This window comes from Dendrobates tinctorius, unplaced genomic scaffold (assembly GCF_039654945.1).
Source record: "Dendrobates tinctorius isolate UK_male_01 unplaced genomic scaffold, ASM3965494v1 ptg000135l, whole genome shotgun sequence".
NCBI classification, from domain to species: domain Eukaryota; kingdom Metazoa; phylum Chordata; class Amphibia; order Anura; family Dendrobatidae; genus Dendrobates; species Dendrobates tinctorius.
The window spans coordinates 9,874,935-9,902,340 of record NW_027361803.1 but is presented as its reverse complement, the minus strand read 5'-3'; the positions used below and the strand labels follow the sequence as shown (position 1 = coordinate 9,902,340).

General features: G+C 44.4%; 2 protein-coding genes across 4 annotated transcripts in view; both read right to left on the bottom strand.

Annotated features, from left to right (window-relative positions):
- LOC141048423 (class I histocompatibility antigen, F10 alpha chain-like) overlaps positions 1-27,406 on the bottom strand; it is a 300,218-nt gene that overhangs the window by 6,238 nt on the left and 266,574 nt on the right. The window contains exons 5-7 of one of the 3 annotated variants that reach the window (XM_073543976.1): positions 11,726-11,818; positions 9,924-9,983; positions 6,258-6,287 (exon numbers count right to left, since the gene is read on the bottom strand). In XM_073543976.1, the coding sequence (XP_073400077.1) occupies positions 6,258-6,287; positions 9,924-9,983; positions 11,726-11,818 (183 nt within the window). The remainder of the gene's footprint in view (positions 1-6,257; positions 6,288-9,923; positions 9,984-11,725; positions 11,819-27,406) is intronic. The other 2 variants (XM_073543978.1, XM_073543979.1) reach the window with 2 other exon arrangements.
- The window catches only part of LOC141048425 (class I histocompatibility antigen, F10 alpha chain-like), a 299,540-nt gene that overhangs the window by 178,487 nt on the left and 93,647 nt on the right, over positions 1-27,406 (bottom strand). The gene's annotated exons all lie outside the window — the stretch shown is intronic.

Here is a 27,406-nt window from a genome sequence, read left to right as displayed (position 1 = left end):
TTTCATTCTTTTTCTTTCCTTTCCCATTTTTAGTGTATGACCAGCTGTAAAGGAATCTGTCTGCTCCCCCAGTCTGCACCGTCCATGTACCGGGAATATACAGCATTTATATTCTCATCTTATAAGTGACAATCACATTATAAATGATCAATATACACTCACTGGCCACTTTATTAGGTACACCATGCTAGTAAGGGGTTGGACCCCCTTTTGCCTTCAGAACTGCCTCAATTCTTCGTGGCAGAGATTCAACAAGGTGCTGGAAGCATTCCTCAGAGATTTTGGACCATATTGACATGATGGCATCACACAGTTGGCGCAGATTTGTCGGCTGCACATCCCTGATGCGAATCTCCCGTTCCACCACATCCCAAAGATGCTCTATTGGATTGAGATCTGGTGACTGAGGAGGCCATTTGAGTACAGTAAACTCATTGTCATGTTCAAGAAACCAATCTGAGATGATTCGAGCTTTATGACATGGCGCATTATCCTGCTGAAAGTAGCCATCAGATGTTGGGTACATTGTGGTCATAAAGGGATGGACATGGTCAGCAACAATACTCAGGTAGGCTGTGGCGTTGCAACGATGCTCAATTGGTACCAAGGGGCCCAAAGAGTGCCAAGAAAAAATTCCCCACACCATGACACCACCACCACCAGCCTGAACCGTTGATACAAGGCAGGATGGATCCATGCTTTCATGTTGTTTACGCCAAATTCTGACCCTACCATCCGAATGTCGCAGCAGAAATCGAGACTCATCAGACCAGGCAACGTTTTTCCAATCTTCTACTGTCCAATTTCGATGAGCTTGTGCAAATTGTAGCCTCAGTTTCCTGTTCTTAGCTGAGAGGAGTGGTACCCAGTGTGGTCTTCTGCTGCTGTAGCCCATCTGCCTCAAAGTTCGACGCACTGTGCTTTCAGAGATGCTCTTCTGCCTACCTTGGTTGTAACGGGTGGCAATTTGAGTCACTGTTGCCTTTCTATCAGCTCGAACCAGTCTGCCCATTCTCCTCTGACCTCTGGCATCAACATGGCATTTCCGGCCACAGAACTGCCGCTCACTGGATTTTTTTTCTTTTTCGGACCATTCTCTGTAAACCCTAGAGATGGTTGTGCGTGAAAATCCCAGTAGATCAGCAGTTTCTGAAATTCTCAGACCAGCCCTTCTGGCACCAACAATCATGCCACGTTCAAAGGCACTCAAATCACCTTTCTTCCCCATACTGATGCTCGGTTTGAACTGCAGGAGATTGTCTTGACCATGTCTACATGCCTAAATGCACTGAGTTGCCGCCATGTGATTGGCTGATTAGAAATTAAGTCTTAACACACAGTTGGACAGGTGTACCTAATAAAGTGGCCAGTGAGTGTATATGAGAAAAACAGACGAATCTCACCTTTCTTCCTCACAATCCCTTTACAATCCCTTCCCTCCTCCCCACTTTCCTCTTTACCCCAGTAAGTTTCTCCTAATTCTCCCTTCATCGCACGGCGGCAGCATTTACAGAAGACATCACCACTCACCATAATGCATTGGCAGGATTATTGGAGTCGGAGGATGAGTCCGAAGCTGTGAAAATAGGAAATGATTTATAGCAAAATCTCAGTTTTATAAGATGTCACAGATGAAATGTGAGTAGAAGGTGGAGAAACACCGGGAAACCTTCTCCTTCGCTTTACTGTTTTTTTTGTTTTCTTCATTCATGTGCAGCAGTTTTCAGTCTCTAGAAAATGTGTCTGGTTTTCTTTTCAGAGAGCGTTTAACACACAGAATGGCGCCCGTGTCTGTCCTCATGGGGCGTAACTTGCTACATCAGGACCACATGTAAGTCACTAGGATGGCGCTGGATAGAAGTTGTGTCCGTGCCGTCCGCAGCATATAAAGCTCCCGCTGCATCTTCTGGGACCGGAGCGAGTGCAATCCCAGCACTTTATCTCCTCATCCACTTTAATAGAAATCTGCCATCAGGGTTTTACCACCTAATCTGATAGCAGCATAAGACAGAGACCCTGATTCCAGCGCTGTGTCACTTACTGCACTGCTGCTGTACTTTTGATAAAATCCCTCTTTTCTCAGCAGGAGATTATCACCACAGGACAAGTAACGAGTTCTGTATAACTCTATTGATTGGCAGCTTTTCGTTTACCCTGTGCACAGGCAGAACGTTGCCAATCAGTGATGTGGGCAGAATTATACAAAGCTCAGCATGCAGAGAACTGCCAGATCTGCAATGGATAAAATAGTAATTTTATTAACCCCTTCATGACCCAGCCTATTTTGACCTTAATGACCTGGCCATTTTTTGCAATTCTGACCAGTGTCCCTTTATGAGGTAATAACTCAGGAACGCTTCAACGGATCCTAGTGATTCTGAGAATGTTTTTTCATGACATATTGGGCTTCATGTTAGTGGTAAATTTAGGTCGATAATTTTTGCGTTTACTTGTGAAAAAAAAGGAAATTTGGTGAAAATTTTGAAAATTTCGCAACTTTCAAATTTTGAATTTTTATTCTGTTAAACCAGAGAGTTATATGACACAAAATAGTTAATATGTAACATTTCCCACATGTCTACTTTACATCAGCACAATTTTGGAAACAACATTTTTTTTGTTAGGAAGTTATAAGGGTTAAAAGTTATCAGCGATTTCTCACTTTTACAACAAAATTTACAAAACCATTTTTTTTAGGGACCACTTTGAAGTCACTTTGAGGGGTCTATATGGCAGAAAATACCCAAAAGTGACACCATTCTAAAAACTGCACCCCTCAAGGTACTCAAAACCACATTCAAGAAGTTGATTAACCCTTCAGGTGCTTCCCAGGAACTTAAGCAACGTGGAAGGAAAAAATGGACATTTTAATTTTTCCAACAAATTTTCTTTTAGCATCAATTTTTTCATTTTCACATGGGCAACAGGATAAAATGGATCCTAAAATTTGTTGGGCAATTTCTCCTGAGTACACCGATACCTCATATGGAGAGTCCCTGTGTGCCTAAACATTGGAGCTCCCCCACAAATGACCCCATTTTGGAAACTAGACCCTCCAAGGAACTTATCTAGGTGCAAAGTGAGCACTTTGAACCCCCAGGTGCTTCACAAATTGATCCGTAAAAAAAAAGTACTTTTTTTTCACAAAAAAAATTCTTTTAGCCTCAGTTTTTTCATTTTCACATGGGCAACAGGATAAAATGGATCCTAAAATTTGTTGGGCAATTTCTCCTGAGTACACCGATACCTCATATGTGGTCATAAACCACTGGTTGGGCGCACGGCAGGGCCTGGAAGGGAAGGAGCGTCATTTGACTTTTTGAATGAAAAATTAGCTCCAATCGTTAGACACCATGTTGTGTTTGGAGAGCCCCTGTGTGCCTAAACTTTGGAGCTCCCCCACAAATGACCCCATTTTGGAAACTAGACCCCCAAAGGAACTTATCTAGGTGCATAGTGAGCACTCTGAACCCCCAGGTACTTCACAGAAGTTTATAATGAAGAGCCGTGAAAATAAAAATATTTTTTTTTCCCCTCAAACAATGATTTTTTTAGCCCGCTATTTTTTATTTTCACAAGGGTATCAAGAGAAATTGGACCCCAAAAGTTGTTGTCCAGTTTGTCCTGAGTACGCCCCATATGTGGGGGGAACCACTGTATGGGCACACGTCAGGGCTCGGAATGGAAGTAGGGACGTTTTGAAATGCCGACTTGATGGAATAGTCTGTGGGCGTCATGTTATGTTTGCAGAGCCCCTGATGTTCCTAAACAGTGGAAACCCCCCACAAGTGACCCCATTTTGGAAACTAGACTGCCCAAGGAACTTATCTAGATGTGTGGTGAGCACTTTGAACCCCCAAGTGCTTCATAGACGTTTATAATGCAGAGCCCGGAAAATAAAAAATCATTTTTTTTCCACATTTTTTTTTAGCCCCCAGTTTTTTATTTTCCCAAGGGTAACAGAAGAAATTAGACCCTCATACTTGTGTAATTTTTCCTGAGCATGCTGATACCCCATATGTTGGGGTAAACCACTGTTTGGGCACACGTCGGGGCTCAGAATGGAGGGAGCACTGTTTGACTTTTTGAACGCAAAATTGGCTAGAATAAATGGTGGTGCCATGTCGCGTTTGGAGACCCCGTGATGTGCCTAAACATTGGAAACCCCTCAATTCTAACTCCAACCCTAACCCCAACACACCCCTAACCCTAATCTCAGCTCTAACCCTAACCACCAGCCTAACCGTAATCCCAACCCACCCCTAACCCTAATTCCAACCCTAACCCTAATTCCAACCCTAACCCTAATTCCAACCCTAACACTAATTCCAACCCTAATTCTAACCCTAATTCCAACCCTAACCCTATTTCTAACCCTATTTCCAACCCTAAATAATATCACAGTGATCAAAATGAATGAATCAGCAGCGTTGCAGATTCAGGTAGGTGCACTGCGCATGTGCTCGCCATTTTCCAAGATGGCGGCTCCCATGGAACAGAACGGAGGGACACCGGGACATCGGAGGTACTGGGGGGGGGGGTCAGGGGGGGATGGGAAGGTGGGGGGGAGCGGAGGGAAGGGGGACGGGAGCAGATGATGACGGCGGTGGCACACTGGGTCTCCAGCCATGGCCGATGCTATTGCAGCATCAGCCATGGCTGGATTGTAATATTTCACCAAATTTCATTGATGAAATGAAATATTACAATCGCTCTGATTGGCTGTTAAAAGTGAAACAACCAATCAGAACGATCGTAGCCACGGGGGGGGGCTAAGCCACCCCCCTTGGGTGAAGTACAAAGCCCCCTGTATCTGTGGGTCAGGTGACCTTTCAGTGACCCCTGTCACCCGACCCGCAGGGGGGCTTTGAAGTCATGACTCAGCATATGCATCATGGGTCGGATTGGCACCGACTTTCAAGACGCATACGCTGTGTCACAGGTCGGGAAGGGGTTAAAATGACAACAAGCAGCCTGGTAAGTGGGAATCAGGGTCTCTGCCCCTACATTATGCTGCACGCAGATGGAATAGCAAACGTTTGGTGACAGATTTCCTTTAAAGAGAGTCTGTCATCCACAAAATTCTAATTGACCCATTGATACATTCATATAGGAGATTTAGCCCCTATAAAATAAGACCTGTGCTATAGATTTTACTTTCTTTCATTTTATATAAAAACAGTTTTATTATATTTGTAAATGAAGGGTCCTCATCGCACCACTGGTGTGGCCAGGAGCTCAGGACACCGTGCCACCCACTCTATTACAATCCTCAGCCCTGCACACACTGACACTGCAGGGGTGTAAAGCACACACAGTGTCAGTGTGCGCAACTCGTTTTGATCCCCCTATTGTATGCAGCAGCCGCTCGCTCTGCACATAGGATCACACTGTAGCAGGAAGCCGATGCTGACAGGAGAGGTAGATGAGGTGTGCACACTGACACTGCAGGAGCCGAGTGAGTGCTGGAAGATACAGTGTGAGAGCGCGCTCCTCTCCTGTCAGCATTGGCCGTCCACTACCGTGTGACCCTGTGAGCAGCCGCTGCAGACAGGATAGGGATCAGAATGCACCCGAACACACTGACACTGTGTGAACTCTTGGTCCCTGCAGTGTCAGTGTGTGCAGAGCTGGGAATTCAGGTCAGGCAGCGCTCCAAAGCGAGTGATGTTAATAGATATAAGTGGAGATGCGGAAGATTGTAATTACAGGGGTGGAATGGTGCACTGAGCCCTTGGCCATTCCATGGGTGCACCGAGGAGCCCCCATTTATATTTCTAATAAAACTAAAAAAGTAAAATCTAGTCTAAAAGTATTTTATGGAAGTCAAGTCCCCTATATGAATGTATAAAAGGCTTAATGTGAGTTTTGGGGGCTGACACTCTTTACTGCTTTCCTCCCAACTCAGCGCCGCCCCTGTCCACAGGTCGTGTCTGGTATTGCAGCTCCATTGTAGTGAATAGGGCTGAGCTCCGATCCATCACATACATCCTGTGGACGGGGCCGGTGCGGTGTCTGAAATAAAGCAGCCATGTGTTTTTGATCCTGCACCACTCTGGTGTAATTATGGTGTATGGAATAGACGGGGTCGTCCACTTGGGTCTCTGTCCTCTATGACCCAGAGTTGAGCGTCGCTCTGTAAGATCAGCGCTCCCTCTGGGGACACAAGACGTCCATGTGTTTCCTTAATGCCGGCTGTGGCCTTACAGCAAATCTGCCAAAACCTCCCATCAGAGCCACATGTGCAGAATACTCACTGCCGGTCTCCTTGTATCCGGCTTTTCTTCCTGAAATAAGCAGAGAAGATGGAATTAGGAAGAGAAACCTGAAGACGCCATTATCATTGGTGACATATAATAATAATATAGTGTAATGGGGGAGAGATGAGGGGAGACGATATACAGTCAGGAGCCCCTACAAATAACATATGGAAGAGCACCCACAGACCAAGGAGAAAAGTGAGGAGCCCCCAACCCTAACACAGCCAATCAGAAAGAAACATGAGGGTATAATACAGACATGGACGACATTGTTGGTACCTTCTGCTAAAGTAACAAAATCCCGCAGTGGTCACTGAAATAACATGAAACTGACAAAAGTAATTTTCAAGTTTAATTTACTGAATATCAACTAATGGGAATCAGACTTTGTTTTTTGCTTTTGAATTGTGGTTTAGTCAAAAATGTAAAAAAAAAACCTAATGAAAATGGCCGGGACAAAAATGATGGTTCCCTTGACTTAATATTTTGCTGCACAAGCTTTTGAGGCAATCACTGCAGACAGACGATTTCTGTGACTCTCAATGAGAGTTCTGCCAACGTGCACAGGGATTTTGACGGCTTCTTGTGAACAGACTGCTCCTGGTATCTCAGGTGTGAAGCCGTCTTCTCCAGACATCAGATCTCAGCTCCTTCCACAAATGTTCAATAGGGTTTAGATCAGGGCTCATAGAATCTACAAGAGAACGAGTGCGATACTTTGCTCTTAGCCAATCTTGGATGTTTTTAGCTCTGTGATTTGGGTCATTATCCTGTTGAAGGACCCATGAGCTGCAACTTAAACCTAGTTTTCTGACACAGGGCAACACATTTCACTCCAGAATCCCTTGATAGTCTTGAGATTTCATTGTACCCTACACAAATTCATAAGACCCCCTGTGCCAGAAGCAGCAAAGCTGCCCAGAAACCTAACCAAGCCTCCTCCATGTCTCACTGTAGGTACAATGTCCTTTTCTTTCTATGCTTCATTTGAACATAGAGCTGATGTATCGCCAAAAAGCTCCAGTTTTGTCTCCTCTGTCCAAAGGACATTTTATAGGGAGCTTTGTGGCAACAATGGTTTCCTACTTGGTAGTCATCAATGAAGTCCATTTTAGCCGAGACAGCGACAGATGGTGCAATCTGGCACTGATGTACCTTGATCTTGGTGTTCACCTCTAGTCTCTTTGGAGGTTGTTTTGGGCTTTTTGGTTACTTGTATTTTTATTACACATCTCTTCAATTTCTCATCAATTTTTCTCTTACCCCCATCCATGGAGGTTGGCTATAGTCCCATAGACCTTAAACTTCTAAATATGTGCAGCTGTAGTAACTTATAGGCTTTATTTTTAACATGTTCATCTATATTTTTCTCTCTTTATCTCCTGAGACAACTCTTTCCTTAGCTTTCTTTGGTCCATGATACCAAACAGCACAGTGACTACTTTTCACCCAATAAATAGGCAGATTCACTTATTAAAAGTACGTAGACCCCTGTGACGCTAATTACAGGACACACCTTAGTTTATTATGTTACTATGGTTAAATTATTTTCAATCTTCTCTTGGGGCACCATCTCACAGCCATATGTCTCAACTGGGAACACAATTGCAGTAATCAGTCTTTGTTTGACAGTGATTGCGACGTACTTGCACTTCCACCTTTGGTCCATGGTTGTGCGCCCAGTGCTATCTGACACTTAATCTCTGCTGTCATTCCGCCACTGCAATTAATGATGGACACACAAAAAATGAAGCGGTCGACCACTTTTATTTCTAAATTTTTGATCTTTATATGGACTTCCTTCATAGTGATGGTCAGGATTTTGGTTTTCTTGATGTTCAGTTAAGTCGCACTTTCTACTTTTAACTATTTGTACCTTTTAACTATTTGCTTTTGAGCTTTAAGTGCTTCTTACTCTCTGCCAGCATAGTTCTATCATCTGCACATATCAGATAGATGATTCGAGTGCTGGGGTGAAAATAGGCAGAAAAGCCATCAGCAAAGTCCAGGTTCCGTATGATTACTTCCACATAGAGGTTGAAAACAGGGAGAGATGACGCCTCCTTGTCTTGTGCCCTTTTTGATCTTGAACCATTCATTATTTCCATACCTGGTTCGCACTGTGGCTTCTTCATCGTCTAGAGTGACAAGATTAAGCTAAACAAGTGCGCGGGCTCCTACCTCACTCAGTGCTTCCCAAAGCTTATCCTGCTCAACACAGTGACAATCCTTGGTATAATCAGTGAGGTGCAGGTAGAGCGTCTTCTGGTGCTCCCTCATCTTTTCTATTATCCATCTCAGGTTTGCGATGTGATCATGTCCCTTTATCCTTACAGAATCCAGCCTGGGCATCAGGAAGTTCTCAATCAAGGATGTTCTGAATGATCCTTAGAAGCAAATTGCGGGGATGGGGAATCAGGGCAATTGTTCTATAGTTGGCGCAGTCCCTGATGTTGTTTATCTTCAGCAGTGGGATAAAAGCTGATTTTTTTTTCCGGTCCTTTGTCCATGTGCAGATCTTTCAGATTTTCTGACACAATGCTGTCAGTGCGACTCTCAGGACTGGATTGAGCAGCTCTGCAGAGATGCATCAACATCAAATGCTTTTTTTTTTTTTTGCAACTGCATCAGAGCCCAGTCCACTCGACTTTCCAATAGGTCTGGTTCTGGTTCTTCTTTGCCTCTGTGAGAAGATGGACCGGATTGGGGGTGCCTCTCTTGCGTCGGTTCCGGAACTGTCGAGAGTGTCACCATTGTTGCCGGGGGAAAAAGATTTCTGATCCGGACCAACCTTTGCACTTGACTGCAGCGGGCGTGACTAAGATAAAAGGGGCTGTGCGCGGAAAAGCAGGGAGAGATCTGGTGAGAACACAGCGAGCAGCAGGGGAAGGTTGGTGCTCCCTCTTTGGAGCAACTTGTTGATGCAGGCCCACGCCATAGATTCCCTGCGGCTGGGTACATTGACTGTGTACAGCAATCTGCTGTGTGCCTGCTGACTCCCATGACCGAAAGTCTGACACGTACTGATTCGGTGATTGCTGCAATGGAACAAAGAGTGAAAACTTTAAAGAGGTCTGAATACTTTCCGTACCCACTGTATGTATACTTAGGACCAAATATAGGACATATCGGTGAAGAACTGATAAAAACAAGATGAAAAAAAATATTTAAAGTCCAAAATGTGTGACACAAATAATAACTATTGATTTTATGGACACAGACAGGTGCGGTAGGGGAGGGAACAAATGACCAGTAAAAAATGGACACACCATAAGGGACAAGATACAATAAAATGGTATATAGATAATAATAGCAGCAAAATTCAGATGGCATGTAATTAATAGCAAAAAATATGTGCAAAATAATAATCATTATCTCAGTATACTACTTAGACTAATATTTGCTGTGATACCATATAGAGCTCTATACAGGTAAGGAGGAGAGCATAAAATGGAGAGGAAGGAGTACAGTGCATATGTAGTGGAATCGCTATGTAAAGTCTGCAAAAGGGGAAAACAATTATACTGCTGTCTGAATTAGAACAGAGCACAAAGGCAATGCAAGTGATATAGGAAAGACTTGACTAGCAATTCATGGCTGCTGTGACATGCTGTAACCAGTGTTAGAAATAAATTGAATTCCTCATTTTAGATGGTATATTACCTGATGAGCTGTGTATTGTCCCTTGGATGCGCCCACCCCGACAGGCGTTTCGGCGTCTGCCTATAAAAATGTTATAGGTTTTTACATTTTTATTGACAAATACATCAAGTTTCTGTATTTATGCAATCGTCCTTGATGTTTTACTTAGAAAGAAGAGGCTTCTTTGATGCCCTTCTTTAAACTATGCCAGCCTCTGAAAGCGTTTGTCACACTGTGCATGCAGCTGCACTAACACCTGTCTGATTCTATTTTAGAGCAAGCTCCGCACTGGTGTTGAACCGATCCTATTGGTCAGGTGTGGGGAAACTACCAACCACATGCCATTTATGATGATGTAATTTTTTCCAGCCATTTGCCAGAGTAGTGGGGCTGCAGTGCTTGGGTCGTCGGCCCAGTTTGTCTTGCTGCTGGCCTTTTAATTCTTCCCTAGACTGTGCGCATACGCACGCATCATTCACTACTGAACACTGTGACGCACGCACTGCTGAATTATGTCCTAATTATGTCCAGTGCCAGTGTCAAGACGTTCTTTGTGGGCGGAGTCAGTGTGCTCTGCACGCTTATCCTGCTCCTTTCTATGATGAATACAGCAATCACACTGCTATGTAATGTTTACAGCAGTCACAGTGTCTCCTATGTGATGCATATTTAGCAGTCTCAGTGTTTATCTTATGCATATGCAGCAGTCTCAATGTCTCATATATGATGTATATACAACAGTCTCAGTGTCTTCTATGTAATGTATTCAGCAGTCTCATTGTCACCTATGTGATATATGTACAGCAGTCTCTGAGGCTCCTTTGTGATGTATACTGCAAACCTAACATTGCGTGAGCTCTATGACCATTACATGAGCAGTGATGACTTTAAGGTGAAATGGGCCACTGTGTTCGTTACAGCTTACTGCTGCAAGTTCTTAACAAAATTTATCATCGCAAGGAGTCGACTGCGCTACAGATTGATGCAAACCTGGAAGATGTGAGAGCCCCATTATCAATGCCACCTAACATCACAGCCTCTCCAAAGAGGAGCAGTAAATGTTTGACCAAATATAGCAGGATTATTTAAAAGTTGATACCGTACTTTTGTATGGCTACGAATGATGTTATAAATTTCCCAATGACCCTTGGCAGAAAAAAGTTTCCTCACCTCTGTCTCATCTGAATCCTTTTTAGGAGACGGTCTTGGTACTTGCTGGCCTTTACTGGGCGCCCTAACACCTTCTTCACAGCAATTGAACCTTTCCCTTTGAAGTTCTTGATGATGAATAATGGTTGATTTAGGGGCAATATTACAAGTAGCAATGTCCTTGCCTGTAAAGTATTTTTGGTGCAAAGCAATGATGACTGTACCTGTCTCAAGGGCAAGGAATGCCTTTGTAATTTTTTGTATTTCATATGATCACTCTTCATAATAATCTAGAGTTAATGCCGCTATAAAAAGGAAACGGCAAACTTTGTGAAAGCCAAAATTTGTGTCAGTTTCAAGACTTTTGGCAGCAACTGTATATGGGAGACATATGAGCAGCTATTCTCCACCAACTAGCTCAGAGACAACTAAAATTTAGAGACAGAGCCTGCAGAGGGGAAAACTGGAAACAATATAGGATACAGGTGATATAAAGGCCAAAGATAGTTATTCCTCATGTCCTAGCAGGAAAGTTATTCTAAACAGTCACCTGATATGACAGGTACACTTTACTGAATGGTATGGATGAAAAATTTGGCAAATGCATTCTTCTCATCTTTTGCTGTTTATTTAGCGGAATATATCATGAGTAGTGCGGGATTACTGACACTTACTTCTATAGAAGATAAATCCACCAATGCCGAGTACAGCGACGACCACCACATCTACGACCACAGCGATGACCCAGACACTGGACTTCTCTGGTTCTGGTTAGAAAACAGAAATGTAAATCTGATCTGATCTGTGGATTATACTGAGAGCATCATGTGTCAGCCTCTCATTAGTCTCCTCCGCTGCACTGATGACATGTGTAGTGTTTCTATCTCTTAATGCAGCGCCCTCTTAGGACATGACCAGAGGCTGCAGATTTGTAGCAGATTTTCACTGCTGATTCTGCACCAAAATCTGCAACAACTTCTCAGTGTTAAACTAGACTCAGTGTCACAAAACCTCATTCACATGTAGTGGAATTTTCCACTGCAGACATGCCGGATATGTCACAGGTTTGTCGGTGATTTCTGCCACATATTTAACCGTTTTGAAAATTAAATCTGCAAAAGAAAATTGACATATTCTCCAGGTCGCCTATAAAACTCCTGATTTCATGTCTGGTGACCACTTGTATAAATCTGCCATATGAAGTGACATGGCCATTGCTATAATTTAACCCCTTTCTGACATCAGATGTAATAATCCGCCCCTGTGACCTGGGTCTATCTGATCATGGACGGATTATTACATACGCGCGATCGCCTGCACACACGGGTGGTATGCGGGCGATCGCCGCTGGGTGTCAGCTGAATCTGACACACACCGCTCCTGGCACTTACCCCCGAAATGCTGTGATTGAACATGATCACAGCATTCCAGGAGCCGGCAGAGGGCTGACAGCCCCTCTGCCTTTGGATCGAAGACCCCGCGGCATGTCGCGGGGTCCCAATCGTTGCCATCGTGACCAGATGTCGTCATGATGACATCCGAGTCACCAGAAGTAGGAAACTTGCTGATTATGCGCAGTGCATGACAAGCAACTTTTCCTGTCAGTGCACAGCTGACAGTTTGTACAGTATGGGGATGCTGATGCATCCCCATGCTGTAGAAGCAATCAGCCTGGAAAAAATGATAGTCCCATAGTGGGACAAAAGTAAAAATGTTCAAAAAAGTAAAAAAAATAAAATAAATAAATAATTGTAAAAAATATTGTTTAAAAAATCAAAAATAATAATAATAAAATCAAAAGATGTTGTATTTATAAATAAATATTTGTATGAAGAAAAAAATCAATAAAAGTACACGTTTGGTATCACCACATCTGCAACGACCCGACCTATAAAACTGTCCCACTAGTTAACTCCTTTAGTGAACACCATAAAAAAAGGCAAAAAACAATGTTTAATCATCATGCTGCTGAACAAAAAGTGGAATAAAAAGCGATCAAATAGACGGATATAAACATGGTACCGCTGAAAACATCATTTTGTCCCGCAAAAAAAAACAAGCCGCTATACAGCTCCATCAGTGGAAAAATAAAAAAGTTATAGCTCTCAGAATAAAGTTATAGCTCTCAGAATAAAGTCATGCAAAAATAATTATTTTTTCTATAAAATTGTTTTTTGTATAAAAGCGCCAAAACATAAAAAACAATATGAATGAGGCTTAACCCCCCCAAAAAATATTCCTGAATTGCTGACTTTTGTCCATTCTGCCTCCCAAAAATCGGAATACAAAGCAATAAAAAATGTCATGTGCCCGAAAATGGTACCAATAAAAATGTCAACTCATCCCGCCAAAAACAAGACCTCACATGACTCTGTGGGACAAAATATGGAAAAATTATAGCTCTCAAAATATGGTGATGCAAAAACTATTTTTTTGCAATAGAGCATCTTTTAGTGTGTGACAGCAGCCAAACATAAAAACCCGATATAAATCTGGTATCGCTGTAATCTCTCCGTCCCGAAGAATAAAGTCGCCTAATCACTTATGCCACACAAGGAACGGCGTAAAAAATAAAAACCAATTCTACACCTACTGTTGATTTTTTCATTCTGCCTCCCAAAGATCGTAGCAAGGCTCGGTACACATTTATCCAGCACTCTGCGCTGAGCGCTTGCATCGGGGTTTCCATGTAAATCTCTGAAATACGTGATTCAGACAGAACCTCTGGCGGAAGATTCCCTATAATGAGGCAGAAGGAGGCACAGTGGACGCCGTCTGACCTGTGATCCGGCGCTGTCCGTCTTTTTAGGATTGCATAAAAGTGCCGTCAGCCCCAGTTTTGTGCACTTCGGAAAAGAAGGACACCGCTGAACAGAGGCCAGATGGCGTCCAAAGTAACTCTGCTGCCTCATTATAGTGAATGGATCCCTTGGGAGTTTCATCTGAATCGCGTCACTCAGAGATTTAGATAGAAACCCCAAAGTAAGTGCTCAGCGTAAAGCGCCACATAACTGTGATCCCAAACGTTATGTAAAATGTTCCCAATAAAAGCTTCAACTCAATCCACAAAAAAAACATGCCTTCACTCAGGTCTGTCACCCGTTAACTGAATTATATAAGGCTTCCACATTACTGGTAGTACAAAGGCTCTGGAAAAGTAAAATGGCTCCATAATCCTCCAAAAGAAATTCAGCAAATTCTCCGCTCTCAAATCTCTCCGCTCTCTCTTCTGGCCCACAGTGTACCTAAACCACATATAGTGTCCACCTGTTTGGGATTTCTGAAGCAATGAGAGCCCGCCTAACTTACGGGTGCATGACTCCAGAAGCACGTGCTGGGCATAACATACTGGCTGCTACAGCGTACTGGTCACTACAATGGCAGTTTGCAATTTTCACTAGGCAATATTCATTACTGCTTGTTTCTGGAAAATACCCATGGAGTCAAAATCGGCACTAAATGTGAAGATAAATTCCCAAAGGGGTATAATTTCCAAAATGAGGTCACTTGAGGCGGAATTTTGCTCTTCTAGCAATTAGGAGCTCTGTATATGGAGTCCGTAAACTCTTCTAGGAAAATCTGCGCTCTAGGAGACAAATAGCGCTCTGTTCCTCACGAGGCTCTCCGTATGGTAAGTAGTACTGAACAGCCACATATGGGGTATTGCCACGTTCAGTAGAAATTGTGGGACAAATTAGGATGCTATTTTTACCCATTTCTTGTGTGAAAACGTAAAACCGGGGCTAAAACTAAATTTTGGCGGTAAAAATGTAGTTACTTTTTCTTCACTGCTCAATGGTATAAAATTCCGTGACACACCCGTGGTGTCAATATGATCACTGCACCCCTAGATGAATTAATTGAAAGGTGTAGTTCGTAAAATGGGGTCACTTATGGGGTTTCTGCTGTTCTGGCACCTCATGGGCTCTCCCTGTTGGTCATGGCACCTGCAAACCATAACAGTAAAATCTGTCACTCCTTGCCTTCTGAGCTTTGTACTATGCCTGAAAAATATTTCCCAATTATATGTAGGGTATTGGCGCACTCAGGAAAAAATGGACCCCAGTTTATTGTAAAAAAAAATTCCTACTAGCCCTTAGAAAAATTAAAAACTTGGGGCTAAAACAACATTTTTGTGAGGAGAATGTGATTTTATTATTTTCACGGCTCAATGTTATAATTTTCTGTGTAGCGCCTGGGGGATCAAGGTGCTTACCATGCATCTAAATACATTCCTTGAGGGATCTAGTTTGTAAAATGGGGTCACTTGTGGGGGGTTTCCACTGGCACATCAGGGGCTCACCAAATGGGACATGACAACCGCTAACGATTCCAGGAAATTTTAAATTCAAAAAGTCAACTAACGCTCCTTCCCGTACGAGCCCTGCCGAGTGTCCAAATAGTAGTTTTCTCCCTCATATGGGGTATCGGCGTACATATTCTATGGTGCAATTTCTCCTGTTGCCCTTATGAAAATGCAATATTTTGGGCTAAAACATATTTGTGGGGAAAATTTGATTTTTTTATTTTTAAGGTTCAACATATAAATTTCTGTGAAGCACATTGGGGGTCAATGTGCTCACCACACATCTAGATGAGTTGCCAGTGGGGTCTAGTTTCCATAATGGTGTCACTTGAGGGGGATTTTCACTGTTTAGGCACATCAGAGACTCTCCAAATGCGACATGGCGTCCGCCAATTGTTCTAGCAAATTTTGCATTCAAAAAGTCAAATGGCTCTCCTTCTCTTCCGAGCTCTGCCGTGCACCCAAACAGTGTTTTTCTCCTTCATATGGGGTACCAACATGCTAAGGAGAAAATACACAACAAATTTTGGGGTCCATTTTTCCTGCTACCCTTGTCAACTTTTTTGTGAAAAAAATTAAATGTTCGTTTTTGTTTTTTTTTTTTAAAATTCATGTGAAGCACCTGATGGGTTAATAAACTTCTTGAATGTGGTTTTGAGTACAAAATGTGAGGTGGTCCCTAAAAAAATGGTCTTTGTTGGAAAACTGAAAAATTGCTGGTCAACTTTTAACCCTTATAACAGGGGTGGGGAACGTCTGGCCCGCGGGCCATATACGGCCTCCTATATCATCTTGTGCGGCTCGCAGCCACTTTACCCTTTAAGAGGTGCACGCGGTATTGTGCTGCGCTTTTCCCATCAGTGCTCAGTGGTGAGACTCCTGCGGTGCGGCTCCAGGTGAGGGACAAGTTATAATCTGGGTGGATACTGCGGCAATAGACACGGGGACTGGAGTTTTGGCAGCATATTGTGAGGATGCGTCTCCTGCTGCATTGTCAGCGAGCCTGCACCAGTGAGACGCTGGACTCCGCGCACAGGAACCACCTCGGACTGGAGTCACTGCCCTCCCCCCGCTCTATCCACTGAGCGAGATAGCAGAGCTGAAAGTGTCACGTCCTGTGCAGCTGCAGTGTGCAGGGTAATCACGGTACCTCAGGCCCCATGTACTCCCCATGTGCTGTAAACCTCAGGCCCCATGTACCCATGTGCTGTATACCTCAGACTCCTTGTACCCCCCATGTGCTATATACCTCAGACTCCATGTACCCCCCATGTGCTATATACCTCAGACTCCATGTACCCCCCATGTGCTGTATACCTCAGACTCCATGTACCCCCCATGTGCTGTATACCTCAGACTCCATATACCACTCATGTGCTGTATACCTCAGACTCCATGTACCCCCCATGTGCTTAATACCTCAGACTCCATGTACCTCCCATGTGCTGTATACCTCAGACTCCATATACCATTCATGTGCTGTATACCTCAGACTCCATATACCACCCATGTGCTGTATACCTGACTCCATGTACCCCCCATGTGCTTAATACCTCAGACTCCATGTACCTCCCATGTGCTGTATACCTCAGACTCCATGTACCCCCCATGTGCTGTATACCTCAGACTCCATGTACCCCCATGTGCTGTATACCTCAGACTCCATATACCACCCATGTACTGTATACCTGACTCCATGTACTCCCCATGTGCTGTATACCTCAGACTCCATATACCACCCATGTGTTGTATACCTCAGGCCCCAGAAATGGGGTTAATCTGCAGGTTAGGCCTGTTTCACACATCCGTCTGTGACCATCAGTCAAAATCCGCCGTTTTGCAAAAAAAACGGATCCGCCACTTTGCTTGGCGGATCCGTTTTTTTCCCCATTGAGTTGCATTACCGGCGGATCTTGACGGATGGCCATCCGTTGGATCCGTTTTTTTGCGGATCCGCCAAATTTTTGGCGTCCGCCGACATCCCCGGACGGACCATACAACGTTTTGTTGTGCTGCAGGATCCGCATTTTATAGTGCGCATGCCCGGGGGAAAGAAGTCAGCCGGAAATTTAAGCCTGAAATCATTTCTGGCGGCCGCAAAAATCAATCTCTCTCTCTCTCCTTTCCCGTGCTACGATTCCTTTAAAATTGTTCCTTCATCGGATCCGTTAAAAAAACGGTCCGGTGGCATCCGTTGTCATCAGTACAGCAACGGATCCGCTTTCCGCCATTTTGGCGGATTTAAACTGATGCTAAAAACTGATGTGTGAAACAGGCCTTAGTAGTGTTCTGAACCTGCCTGGCTCCGGCATATAAAACCCCCCTGCTGGGAGGAAATGAACTCTAATCCTCCCGGCGGTGTTCAGTCACGGCTTTGTAAATCTAGAGCAGCGGCTGTATCTGCGCCCCCCCCTTCATGGTTTCCAATGCAGAGCAGCTGTCAGTCAGTGCGGAAGGCTGCGGATACAGCCGCTGCTCTCCATACACAGAGCGGTGACTGAACCCACACCGGCGCCACCTCCATGACGGAAACCATAACGCTGCTGGGAGAATTAAAGTTCAGCAGGGCAGAGGGGTTCAATCTGCAGGCGCCAAGCAGGATTCAAACGCTATTAACCTAAATCTGCAGGTTAATAGCGCTTTTACAGGAGATAGGTTCCCTTGAAATTATTTTGTTCAGTCATGCTTTTTATTTTTCAAATAGGTTCAGGCAGTTCTTTTCAAAACTTTCCATCGCAAAGTGTCGACTTCGCTCAAGATTGACTGATGCAAACTTAGAAAACCAGTTGCGAGTAGCAACATCATCAATACCTCCCAATATCAAACGCCTCACCAAAGAGAAGTCATTCCAGCCATCACATTAGGTAGGAGTTATTAAAATGTTTGAATAAATATAGTTGGCTAATGTTTAAGTTATTAATTAGTGATGAGCGAGTATACTCGTTGCTCGGGCTTTCCTGAGCATGCTCGGGTGTCCTCCGAGTATTTTGGCGGGCTCGGAGATTTAGTTTTCGTCGCCTCAGCTGCATGATTTACGGCTGCTGGACAGCCTGAATACATGTGGGGAATGCCTGTTTGTTAAGGAATCTCCACATTATTATTATTTATATAGCGCCATTAATTCCATGGTGCTGTACATGGGAAGGGGGGTTACATACAAAGTTATAGATATCGTTACATAGAAAGTTATAGATATCGTTAACAGTAAACAAATTTACAATGACGGACTGGTACAGAGGGGAGAGGAGTCTGTCCTTGCAGACTTATGGGTCGCCCTCACACCCAGGGCAGTGGGGTACTCGGTACCGGGCCCGATGGTCCTCAATGGGAGATGTCACGGTAGCTGGAACCCGGCCCGTGGCCCTGGGCGCCCATTGTAAATGTTCAGTGTGAATGAATAAGTCGTGACGCCACATGTGGTGTTCAGCAATGTAGATGTTAAGCCGACGCTGCAGACAGTTCCTCTGCAGTTCCTGCAGCAGTGATGGTATAGCCCTCCAGAGGCAGGGCTGTAGTCCCAGGGCAGAGTGGATGTAGCGACACTTAGATGGTGTAGTGTCAGGCGCAGGGGATGTAGCAGTGCTGGGCAGGTTGACGCAGGAATAAGTGGAGGACACCAGGGCATGTAGTTCCAAAGCTTCACTCCCAGTCTGTGGTGGCTCAAGAGCCTATATCGCCAACTTCCAGGCAAGATGAAGTACTCCTTCCAACACTCCGCCAACATATGTGCCTTTTCTTAACGTCTCCCTCTTAGCGCCTTTAGTGAAGTACTCACAGTACTGAGTTACACTGGAGTTCCTCCTGTCAGATGTTCCTATGAACTCTACTTGTACGGCAGACAGCTGTAGCCTGCTTCGGGGACTCTCTGCTACCAAGTCCCGGCTCTCTATCTCGTTGCTGTTGTGCCCCCAAGTCTGATGTGGGAATAAAGTGATGACAAACTTCTATTCCTCCGGTGTCTGTTGCGGGACCATAAGTATCCAAACAACCTCGGGGACCGGACCCCGGCCTTGCGCTTAGAACTTGGGAAGGGTTCTCCTCTAACCCTGCTCCCCTGGTTCTTTTCCTCTCCTCACGTTCCGTACTAATCCTTTCCTTCTTATGGAGAGTCAGGCTTTCCTTCAGTGTTCCTTTCTTGTGCCAGCGGACCCAGATCACTGAGGTCGGCTGCAGCACTTTCCTTCCTCCATCCCAATCAGGGGATCCCCTTACACAGGTCCAACCTCGTCAGACTCCTGTGACCAACTAACTAACTCCTATCCTCTTCCCGCTCTTTTAGTGCTATCTCAACTCCACCCGCCTCCCAGCACTCTTCGTGTTCCAAGCAGGGAGCCACCAAAGGGTGCTTTACTACACTACTCTATTGTGTGGGGTGCAGGTGTTGGAGCGTGTTCAGGGGTCTCCACCTTACCTGGATGGTGGGGCACCACACCTCAGGAGGTTGCAGTACCTCTGTGGCGACTGAACCCTCAGGGACGCCACACTTACATTCTACGGGATAGTGGGGAAGAGACAGAAGGTCGGGGATGCAGCAGCTCAGGCGGTGGTGAGGCGGCAGAATGGTTATTGCAGGCTGTAAGCTTTCCTGAAAAGATGGGTTTTCAGGTTCCGTTTGAAGGATCCGAGGGTGGTGGATAATCGGACGTGTTGAGGCATGGTATTCCAGAGGATATTTGGGAGAAATCTTGAAGGCGGTTGTGTGAGGAACAAATAAGTGGAGGAGAGTAGGAGGTCTTGGGAAGATCGAAGATTACGTGAGGGAAGATATTGGGAGATTAGTTCAGATATAGGGAGGGGAAAGGTTGTGGATGACTTTGTAGGTCAGTGTTAGTAGTTTGAACTGGATTCGTTGGGGAATTGGGAGCCAATGGAGGGATTTGCAGAGGGGAAAAACAGGGGAGTAGCAAGGATAGAGGTGGATTAGTCGGGCAGCAGAATTGAGGACAGACTGGAGTGGTGCAAGAGAGTTGGCAGGGAGGCCACAGGGGAGAGTGTTGCAGTAGTCAAGGCGGGAGATGATGAGGGCATGTACAAGAGTTTTAGTAGATTGAGGACTGAGGAAGGGACGGATTCTGGAAATATTTTTGAGTTGGAGGCGACAGGAGGTGGCAAGAGTTTAAACGTGTGGTTTGAAGGACAGGGCATAGTCGAGTTACTCCGAGGCAGCGGATTTCAGGTGCGGGAGAGAGCGTGATGCCGTTTACCATAATAGATAGATCGGGTAGGGAAGATACGTGAGATGGAGGAAAGATAATGAGATTAGTTTTGTCTACGTTGAGTTTTAGGAAGCAAGAGGTGAAAAACGAGGATATGGCTGATAGACACTCCGGGATTCTGGACAGCAGAGAGGTGACATCTGGGCCAGAGAGGTAGATCTGAGTGTCATCTGCATACAGGTGGTACTGGAAGCCATGGGACTTTGAGTTATCCTAGGCCAAGAGTATACATGGAAAAAAGTAGGGGCCCCAGGACAGATCCTTGGGGGACTCCAACAGAGACGGGGCGGGATGAGGAGGTAGTGTGGGAGTGGGAAACGCTGAATGTGCGGTCAGAAAGGTATGAGGAAATCCAGGACAGGGCAAGGTCTTTTATGCCAAGGGAAGAAAGAATCTGTAGCAGTAAGCAGTGGTCAACTGTGTTAAAGGCAGAGGACAGGTCAAGAAGGAGGAGGATGGAGAACTATCTGCTAGCTTTGGCTGTGAGTAAGTCATTAGTAATTTTGGTCAGGGCAGTTTCAGTGGAGTGGTGGGGGCGGAAGCCAGATTGCAGGATGTCAAGGTGGGAGTTAGATGAGAGGTGGGAGGAAAGTTGAGCATGGACATGCTGTTCAAGGAGTTTGGGAGCAATGATATGGGGCGATAGCTGGGCATAGCAGTAGGGTCAAGGTTTGATTTTTTGAGGATGGGTGTTATGGTGGCATGTTTGAAGGCCATGGGGAAGGTACCAGAAGTTAGGGATAGGTTGAAGAGATGGGTTAGGGCTGGAATGATCATGTTAGTGAAGTTGGGGAGCAGGTGCGAAGGGATGGGGTCAAGTGCACAGGTGGTGAGGTGTGATTTGGAAAGGAGATGAGTAAGCTCTCCTTCAGTGATGTTGGAGAGGGAGGTTATTAGGGAAGGGCAGAGGTCTGGTATGTGGAGCGGTTGGGGTGGTGGAACTGTAAAGGTTTGCCTTGTTTGGTCGATCTTGTTTTTGAAGTAGGTGGCAAAGGCCTCAGCAGAGATGATGGGAGTTGGAGGTGGAAGTGGTGGGCGGAGGAGAGAGTTAAATGTGCTGAACAGTTGTTTTGGGTTGTGGGATAATGAAGATACAAGGTTTGTGAAATAGGTCTGTTGAGCAGAGGTAAGGGCTGATTTAAAGGCAAGTGTAGCTTGTTTGAAAGCAGTGAAGTCGTCTGGCAGGAGTGTTTTCTTCCAACGCCGCTCCGCGACCCTGGATGCTTATCGTAGTTTTTTGGTGAGGTTGTTGTGCCAGGGTTGCCTATTGGTTTGTCGCACTTTGCCATGCATGAGAGGAGCGACTGAGTCTATGGCTGATGTGAGGGTGGCGTTGTAGAAAGTGGTGGCACTGTCCGTGTTGAGGAGTGAAGATAGGGAGGACAGAGGTAGAAGAGAGTCTGAGAGTCTGTAGATGTCTAGGTGTGCGAGATTTCTGCGAGGATGTGGCTGGACATGGGGGGCAGGTGAGGAAGACAAGGATGAGAAGGTGAGTAGATGGTGGTCAGATAGGGGGAAGGGAGAGGTTGTGAGATTAGATAGGGAACAGAGGCGAGTGAAGATGAGGTCTAATGTATGTCCATCTGTGTGGGTGGCTGTGGAGGACCACTGAGTAAGTCCAAAGAATGAGGTAAGTGACAGGAGTTTGGAGGCTGCTGGCTGGTGGGTGTCAATGGGGATGTTGAAGTCCCCCATGATGATGGTGGGGATGTCAGAAGAGAGAAAGTGGAGGAGCCAGGTGGAGAATTGGTAGATGAAGGCAGTGGCTGAGCCCGGTGGTCTGTATATGACAGCCATTTGGAGATTAGAGGGAGAGTAAATACGGACAGAGTGAACCTCGAAAGAAGGGAGGATAAGGGAGGGTGGGGGTTTGATAGGGTTGAAGGAGCAGTGTTTAGAAAGGAGGAAACCCACTCCTCCACCTTGTCTGTTGCCAGGGCGCGGAGTGTGGCTCAAGTGGAGGCCGCCATAACTCAATGCGGCCGGGGAGGCCTTGTCAGGGGGTGTCAGCCAGGTCTCAGTGAGGGCCAGGAAGGAAAGTTTGTGGGAGGTAAAGAGGTCGTGGATCACGTGGAGCTTGTTGCAGATGGAGCGAGCATTCCAAAGTGCTCCAGAAAGAGAGTGAAGGAGGGAGGGGGTCAGTGGCACAGGTTTTAAGTTTGAGGGATTGCAGTAGTTTCTTAGTGTGAGAAAGATAGGGGTGAGGATTAGTGGGATGTATGAGGCAGGGGGGGCCAGGATTGGGGGATATGTCACCATCAGTGAGAAGAAGCAGAGAAAGGGAAAGCAGGTGGGTGAAGGAGAGTGATCGTCTTGTATTGTATTTTAGTAGGAGAGGTCTGAGGTTAAGGAGTATGTCTGCAGATAAAGCGAGGTGGGGGGGGTAAGAGAGAGGGGGAGATTGTTATTTGGTTCAAGGTTGCAGGGGTTTGGGGATAGCGAAGGAGAGTGAAGATTAGTGGAGCAAAAACGGTGATGGCAAGTGTGAGCATGGTTGAAGAGCAGGGTTAAAAAAAAACCAAAACATATATTCAGGCTGACCAGCAGCTGCAAATCATGCAAATGCGTCGACAGAAACTAAATCTCCGAGCACGCCAAAATATTCGGAGGACACCCGAGCAACGAGTATACCCGCTCATCATTATTAATAATTTTATACGGCCCCGAACGCTATTATAAAAATATGCCCTTGGCAGAAAAAAGGTTCCCCACCCCTGCATTATAACTTCCTACCAAAGAAAATTTGGTTCCAAAATTTGTGCTGATGTAAAGTAGACATGTGGGAAATGTTATTTATTAACTATTTTGTGTGACATAACTCTGTGCTTTTACGCCAATTGTCAGACAAGGGTTAATTTACGCCGATATCGGACTCCCTCCCTTTAATGTGGGCTGTGGAGGTGAGTCCACATCTATCCCGGGAGGTGTCAGCTGTTTTTTTATTCAATAGTTTTTTATTAAGGTTTTCTGAGTATAACAGGTATAAAAAGGGGGGGATAAATTAACAGGTTCATCATAAGTACAATATAGCGTACAGTGTTGATACATTGAAGAATAATATAACAAAAAATACACTGAAGTAATGAACCAGGGAATGAGAGAGGATAAACTGAAAACGTTGAAACTTTCCTCTCGGCTGGGGTAGGGGGAAGAACAGGAAAATCAAAACAGTAAGTTAACAAACGGAAAAAAAAAAGAAAAAAAAAATATATATATGAAAGGGTATACTCTCCAAGTGTAAAACTCTATAGGAATCAACCAAGTAAGTTGACTAATTCAAAATTCCACAGACTATCAGATCGTTTCCCTCAATGGTGGAAGGTGTACTTACTATACATAGATTTGTTAAGTACAGAATAATTTTTTTACGTCAGGCCACGCGCTCCATCTTTGTTGAGTTTTATCCTTTTTAGAAATGTCCCAAATGTCATCCAGTGATGGGATTGATTGTAATTTCCAATTGGAGGCGAGGGCTTGTCTTGCGGCAGTTAGTACAAAAGAACAGAGCCATCTATTAGCATAAGGAAGATCAGTGATGCCTATGTTTAACCCCTTCACCCCCAAGGGTGGTTTGCACGTTCATGACCGGGTCAATTTTTACAATTCTGACCACTGTACCTTTATGAGGTCATAACTCTGGAACGCTTCTATGGATCCCGGTGATTCTGACATTGTTTTCTTGTGACATATTGTACTTCATGTTAGTGGTAAAATTTCATTCAAATAACTTTCGTTTATTTGTGAGAAAAGCGGAAATTTGGCGAAAATTTTGAAAATTTCGCAATTTTCCAACTTTGAATTTTTATGCCCTTAAATCACAGAGATACAGCACACAATAAACTTGATAACTAACATTTCCCACATGTTTACTTTACATCAGCACAATTTTTTGGAACCAAAATTTTTTTTTGTTAGGAAGTTATAAGGGTTAAAAGTTGACCAGCGATTTCTCATTTTTACAACACCATTTTATTTTTAGGACCACATCACATTTGAAGCCACTTTGAGGGGTCTATATGATAGAAAATACCCAAAAGTGACACCATTCTAAAAACTGCACCCCATAAGGTGCTCAAAACCACATTCAAGAAGTTTATTAACCCTTTAGGTGCGTCACAGGAATTTTTTTGAATATTTAAAAAAAAATGAACATCTAACTTTTTTTCATAAAAAAAATACTTCAGGTTCAATTTTTTTTATTTTACCAAGGGTAACAGGAGAAATTGGACTGCAAAAGTTATTGTGCAATTTGTCCTGAGTACGCTGATACCTGATATGTGGGGGGGAACCACTGTTTCGGCGCATGGCAGAGCTCAGAATGGAAGGAGCGCCGTTTGACTTTTTCAATGCAAAATTGTCTGGAATTCAGATTGGACGCCATGTCACGTTTGGAGAGTCCCTGATGTACCTAAACAGTGGAAACCCCCTACAAGTGACCCCATTTTGGAAACTAGACCCCCCAAGGAACTTATCTAGATATGTGGTGAGAACTTTGAACCCACAAGGGCTTTACAGAAGTTTATAACGTACAGCGGTACAATTAAAAAATCATATTTTTTCCACAAAAATGATCTTTTCACCCTAATTTTTATTTTCCCAAGGGTAACAGGACCCTAAAAGTTATTGTGCAATTTGTCCTGAGTACGCTGATACCCCACATGTGGGGGTAAACCACTATTTGGGCGCATGGCAGAGCTCGGAAGGGAAGCAGCGCCATTTGACGTTTTTGGCTGGAATTGAGATCGGACATCATGTCGCGATTGGAAAACCCCTGATGTACCTAAACAGTGGAAACCCCCCACAAATGACACTATTTTGGAAACTAGACCCCCTAAGGAACTTATCTAGATGTGTGGTGAGAACTTTGAACCCCCAAGGGCTTCACAGAAGTTTATAAAATACAGCCGTACAATTAAAAAATCATATTTTTTCCACAAAAATGATCTTTTCACCCTCAATTCTTATTTTTCCAAGGGTAACAGGACCCTAAAAGTTATTGTGCTATTTGTTCTGAGTACGCTGATACCCCACATGTGGGGGTAAACCACTATTTGGGCACATGGCAGAGCTCGGAAGGGAAGCAGCGCCATTTGACGTTTTTGGCTGGAATTGAGATCGGACACCATGTCGCGTTTGGAAAACTCCTGATGTACCAAAACAGTGGAAACCCCCCAACAAATGACACCATTTTGGAAACTAGACCCCCCAAGGAACTTATCTAGATGTGTGGTGAGCACTTTGAACCCCACAGTGCTTCACAGAAGTTTATAACGCCCGGGCGTGAAAATAAAAAATTCATATTTTTTCCACAAACATGATCTTTTAGTCACCATTTTTTTATTTTCCCAAGGGTACCAGGAGAAATTGGACCCCAAAAGTTGTTGTCCAATTTGTCCTGAGTATGCTTTTGATGGAATGGTCTGCGGGTGTCATGTTGCCTTTGGAGAGCCCCTAATGTACCTGAACGGTGGAAACCCCCACAAATGACCCCATTTTGGAAACGAGACCCCCTAAGGAACTTATCTAGATGTGTGGTGAGCACATTGAACCCCCAAGGGCTTCACAGAAGTTTATAATGCCCGGGCATGAAAATAAAAAAATCGTATTTTTTCCACAAACATGATCAATTAGTCCCCAATTTTTTAATTTTCCCAAGGGTATCAGGAGAAATTTGACCCCAAAAGTTGTTGTCCAATTTGTCCTGAGTACGCTGACACCCCATATGTGGGAGAAAACTACTGTATGGACACACGTCGGGGCTCGGAAGGGAAGCAGTGACGTTTTGGAATGCAGACTTTGATGGAATGGTCTGCGGGTGTCATGTGCGTTTGGAGAGCCCCTGATGTACCTAAACTATTGAAACTCCCCACAAGTGACCCCATTTTGGACACTAGACCCCCCACGGAACTTATCTAGATGTGTGGTGAGCACTTTGAACCCCCTAGTGCTTCACAGAAGTTTATAACGCTCGGACATGAAAATAAAAAAATCATTTTTTTCCACAAAACAGGAGAAATTGGACCCCAAAATTGTTTTGCAATTTGTCCTGAGTAGGCTGATACCCTACATGTGGGGGTAAAACACTGTTTGGGCGCATGGCAGAGCTTGGAAGGGAAGGAGCACCATTTGACTTTTTCAACTCAGAATTGGCTGGAATTGAGATCAGAAGCCATGTTGCATTTGGAGAGCCCCTGATGTGCCCAAACAGTGGAAACCCACAATTCTAACTCCAACCCGAACCCCAACACACCCCTAACCCTAATCTCAGCCCTAACCCTACCCCAACCCTAGCCCTAATGGAAAAATGGAAATAAATACATTTTTTTTATTTTATTATTTTTCCCTAACTAAGGGGGTGATAACGGGGGGTTTGATTTACTATTTATGGCGGTTTTTATATTTGGCAGCTGCCGCACGCTAAAAGACGCTTTTTATTGTAAAAATAGTTTTTGCATCACCACATATTGAGAGCTATAATTTTTCCGTATTTTGACACACCGAGTCATGTGAGGTCTTATTTTTTGCGGGACGAGTTGACGTTTTTATTGGTACCATTTTCGGGCACATAACTTTTTTTGATCGCTTTTTATTCCGCTTTTTGGGACGCAGAATGAACAAAAACCAGCGTTTCATGAATTTCTTTTGGGGGAGTGCGTTTACACCGTTCCGCATGCGGTAAAATTGATAAAGGGGTTTTATTCTTCGGGTCAGTACGGTTACAGCGATACCTCATTTAGGTCTTTTTTTATGTTTTGTCGGTTTTATGCAATGAAAACTATTTTATATAAAAAATAATTATTTTTGCATCGCTTTATTCTGCGAGCTATAACTTT